This window comes from Cicer arietinum, chromosome 3 (assembly GCF_000331145.2).
Source record: "Cicer arietinum cultivar CDC Frontier isolate Library 1 chromosome 3, Cicar.CDCFrontier_v2.0, whole genome shotgun sequence".
In the NCBI taxonomy this organism is placed as follows: domain Eukaryota; kingdom Viridiplantae; phylum Streptophyta; class Magnoliopsida; order Fabales; family Fabaceae; genus Cicer; species Cicer arietinum.
The window spans coordinates 19,970,876-19,975,806 of NC_021162.2; the positions used below are offsets into that span (position 1 = coordinate 19,970,876).

Genomic DNA, 4,931 nt, shown 5'->3' on the forward strand with positions numbered 1-4,931 from the left:
TGACATTCATTTTGAAATAAATTTTTTTGTTTGTTAAAGTGATGTTATTTTGAGAGAAACTCTGGTGTAATCATCAAAATTTAGACATCAAGTTTTTGGTCCACTTACAAAAATAATAAAAGGTAGAAACAAATTAAATAATATATATTTTAATGTGTTTATTTGTAACTAATTAATGAAATATTTTGTTGGTTTTGAAATGGAGGGAGTAATAATAATATGTAATGACATATTGACATGTCATTTTCCTATTTTTTTTCTGAATCCCATGTGAGCCTCTCTCGAAGGAAGAGACCCTCCAACCATAAGCCAGCCAGACAGGTACATTGGCACATTGCTAACACTCTCTCACTTGAATTCAATTCTTTAGCTCCTTGTTTTTGAGCACCACCACAAAGTGGTTTTTGGTATACTAGATATTTCTTTATCTTTTCACAAGTGTTTTAAATCTTTGAGGGTAATGATGGGACTAATCCATAAGGAGATGCGAATCTTAAGTGGAGTTAAAGTTTAAAGCTAAAGGTTCATGCTTAGGATTTGCAAGTGTTGCTTTCAAGAGAGAAAAAGAAGGAGCTTTTTTTATTGGCCCTTTTGAAGATTTGTGTTGTAAGAGGCTTTACAATTTGCCAACAAGGTTTTTTATTATGTCAAAGTATTATTGGTGGGGTTGGAATGATTTACAATATTGCATTGAATTCTATTCAAAAAGAATATCCAAATTTGCATGCTTGAGTTTCAAAATCTAAGCATAAAGGGTTTAAACTAAAGTAAATTACCAAGTTTTTTTCCTCATCTACTCTTCAATGTTATTCTCTTTGATGAAATTAGGTAATGAATTTCTTTACAATATGATGCAAAAAAAATGATTTTCTTTTTAATATTTTTTTTTTGTATTTCATTGGTCAATTTGATATATTTAGATTAGCTTTTAATTATTTTGGCCAATGAACATCAAAGGAGGTTAAGAAAGTTGTGTTAATTTTTTTGTGTGATTTGAGAGAAAAAAAAAAAAAAAAAGATGAAATCTTTGAGTAGTGTAGGTCTTGGTCTAAGCATTGTTTTTGGTTGTCTTTTATTGGCATTAGTAGCTGAAGTTTACTACTTATTATGGTGGAAGAAGAGAATAATCAAAAGAGAGATTGAAAATGACAATGTTAACCCTATGAAAGAAATTTTCCACATGTTTTGTTGGAAAACATCATCAACATCTTTCACTCCACCAAATCTTTGTTCTTCAATGACAATATGTGAAAATTTTGTGCATGACCCTGAATTACAACAACAACAACAACAATCTCATTCACAAAACACCAAAGATTTTCTTTTCAAAACCTTTGGTGATCAAGATGGCATGGAGGAGGCAGATTACATGATGATGAGGCAACAAAATGACCCTTTAGTCCCTCCAAGATTTTTGTTCACAATAGTTGAAGAATCAAAAGAAGATTTAGAATCTGAAGATGGAAACAAATCTAAATGTGGAAAAGATTCCAATGGTAGAAGTTTAGGTGATTTATTAGATGTTGAAACACCTTATTTGACACCTATTGAATCACCAAATTTTTTTACACCTCCTTTTACTCCTATTAATTGTATTAGTCCTTATAATCAACATGGTTTCAACCCTCTTTTTGAATCAGCAACTGATGCTGAGTTCAATAAAATCAAATCATCACCTCCTCCTAAATTTAAGTTCTTACAAGAAGCTGAAGAGAAGCTTAGGAGAAAATTGCAAGATGATGATTCTCTATTAACAATTGTTGTTGACAAGAAATTTGAAAGAGAGGTTAATCATCAATTTCATCCACAGCAGTATCATTCAAGCACTTCTCAGGTACTTCCGTTAGCTTCTTGACACATTTACCTCTCAATTCCGAAGAAATCGAGATTTTGGATCCTCTACAGCTGTTGTATAGTGTAGCAGTCGTGAAACTGTTAAATTTAGAGTGAAAAAGTTTCTACTAACACCAAAGTTATGACGGTCAATTACGAGGCCTCTTAGTACTTCAAACCAACCGAAACTAAATTTGGATCTTCTACAGCTGCTGCACAATATTTCGTCATAGGACGTAAGACTGTTAGATTTAGAGAGAAAGGTTTCAGCTAATTCGTCATAGGACGTAAGTTCCTTTTTTTTTCTTCATTAATTTTTCTAATTACATTGTGAAGAATTTCACTTTTTTTTCCTAAGTTTAGGAATTTGTTTCTTCAGTGAGTTGTTGTGTGATGCAGCTATATTTTAATCTGCCAAATCACTTGTGAGATGTACTCTCAATGTTTCAATAGATATGGAAACAATGAATTTTTATTAAAATTTCCATGCTCACCATTTTATTTGATTTTATTTTTTTCATTTTTCTAATGTATCTGACATGCCACTGTCATAATAATTGATAATTTTTTTATAGTGATGAAATGGTCCTACACTTACATACATGCATATGTCTAAAAGACATTGAAGTGTTTGTGCTATTTCATTTTCTTTTCTTTATAAGACTTTGAATGAGACATATATTGAATCAACATTGTCCCATGTCATGTTTTTCTGTTTCTTTGTCCAACCTAGATTTTACACGGTCACAGTTATGGGTCTGTTTGTTACAGTTTTCTTCCCCCCCCCCCGTGCAAAATCACTTTTTTTTAAATATTATTTTGAAAAAAATTATTTGTTAGGATTAATTTAAAATAAAAATATAAAAAATTAAAAATTGTTTTAAATAAAAAGTTGTTTTTAGTAATTTATCTTATGAGTCAAAATTGGATCCTATTTGCCCTGATATATAGTCAAACAATTTTTCATTTATTTAGGGGTGTACGCCGGTTGAGTTGATTCGGTTTTGACAAAATTTCTAAAAGTGATTAAGTACAAATAAAAATTGAATTGGATTGGACTGAGTGATCAGATTGGCGGGTCGACCCGCACTCATGCACACTCATGTTCAATTTCTTTTTATCTCTGTTTTATATTTGAATATCCGTCTGAACATATCAAATATCACCGCGATCTTTTATCATTTGGTCGGCTGTAGTTTATGGGATAGACTATCCAATTTTAATCCCACCACTTATCTTATGATTAGGCAAAATGAGTCTAAAACATGCAATTAAAATGTAAATGGTCCTAAGAACCAAAAAAACTATCAAAAGAATTCTTATCAAGATTAGATGGTATGAATAACTTTATCCAATCAATTTCCTTTTTTGTCACTATTTTTTAGCCACTAAAGTTAAGACTTAGATCCACTATTATTAAAAGAACACTCAAATCAATTTTATCCCTTGATTTAAGATCTGTCAATTTACATTATACTTTTACAAAATTATCATTAAAACATCTTCATCGTTGATGGTAAATCAGACGACCGAGACAAACAAGTGAATGATAGAGTCTCTATGTCTAATCCAAATTCATAAAGTTGTAGTGAAGTATTAAATGTGCATATTGTTCATAGAAACGTCAAGCACAACATAACTAAGTGACAAATATGATAAAAGAGAGGTTCTGATTTAGTGGCTTTTTGCTAAACAACAAGGGAAGCAAATGCCCGTGAATATGTCTCGTGGGTCATATGACCGAAAGGTTCGCTCTTTCTAACCCCACTACCACGTTGAAGAATCATACCAAGTCAGAATAAGGAATGAATTTATAATTAAGATTGGATATGTTTTTATTCTTTATAAAATTATATTTTTTAATTTATTTTAGTCCTTATTTTGATTTTATAGAAATTAAAAGTATTAATTTTTATATAATTTTTTAAATAGTAATTAAAAATGAATAAAGAAAAATTTTAAAACTAAAAAGTTGGAGATTTTTTTATAAGCATTAAAATAAAATTTTAAAACTTTATGAAAATTAAAAATTTATTTAATTCTATAATGTAGGTAAATATTTCTCTTAAACACTTTTTGTGTTATCAATGCGAACAGTTTTATACTTTGATAGTTATTTTATGATGCACTTTACTCATGTGGTCAGTTGATAAAATTAATAAATCATACTAATTGTTAATGTAAATTTACACTGATAGTACATAATCCTTTTTCTTTTTTCAATTTATTAATTCTTAGATTGTATAGAGATACTATTAGGAAGTGTAAAATAAAAAAATAAATTTAAAGTATTTCAGAAAACAATTTGATTAACAGTTTAATTCAAAAATATTATTTATATAAAATAGTTAAATGATGTGGCAGCATATTATTAGATGCATGTGGAAAACTTTTCAATCAATAATGTATATAAATTAATTTATTTGATTAATCAACTTTTCTATAGTTTAAATAATAGGAAACGGTATAGTAATTATTTATATATCTCATTAAATAAATAAATAATTATATACAAATAAAATTCACTTAATTTAATTTACGCAAAAACACTATTTGGTACTTTTTTTAACACTTTAATTTTTTTTAGGTCTTTTATTTTCTGGAATATGCATGTGGTTTTCCTTTTTCTATATTTTTTTTCAAAAAATTCTTATATGTCTCTATCTATATTTTCCACATCATTAGTATAAAATAATTGTAGATTTTCTAAAAAATAATTAAAAACTTTAATAATAGTCATCTTCATCTCCAAGATGTGTGAGTTTAGTGATAAGAACTTTATATTATAAATAGAGTTCAAGTTTAACTTAAAACGGTTGGAAAGTGATAATTAGTATCACTATAACTAATAATAATTTTTCCACCTCTAATTTTTTTAAATATCATCATCCTTTTTTCTCTTTATTCTCTTCATCCATATCTTCTTTAAAAAAGAAACTGTTAAAAATCTCAAATTAAAATTTGTAGAGTTCTTTAACCCAAAAAAAAAAGAAGCTATATACAACAACCTAATAAAAACGGTGAAAATAAATCCTTCAAGCAATCCATTTGAGAAACAAAAGTGTAACACCCTAAACTCCTATATATATATATATATA

General features: G+C 28.1%; 1 protein-coding gene across 1 annotated transcript; it reads left to right on the plus strand.

Annotated features, from left to right (window-relative positions):
- Positions 1–246: 246 nt before the first annotated feature.
- LOC101499955 (uncharacterized) lies at positions 247–2,339 on the plus strand. The gene has a single exon (XM_004492067.4). It carries the CDS (start codon positions 1,019–1,021, stop codon positions 1,853–1,855), a length of 837 nt encoding a protein of 278 aa, XP_004492124.1. The 5' UTR covers positions 247–1,018; the 3' UTR covers positions 1,856–2,339.
- The last annotated feature ends 2,592 nt before the right edge of the window (positions 2,340–4,931 follow it).

Bases quoted from the DNA above. Each gene is read 5' to 3' on its own strand.
- LOC101499955 (XM_004492067.4), top strand. From the start codon at position 1,019: ATGAAATCTTTGAGTAGTGTAGGTCTTGGTCTAAGCATTGTTTTTGGT.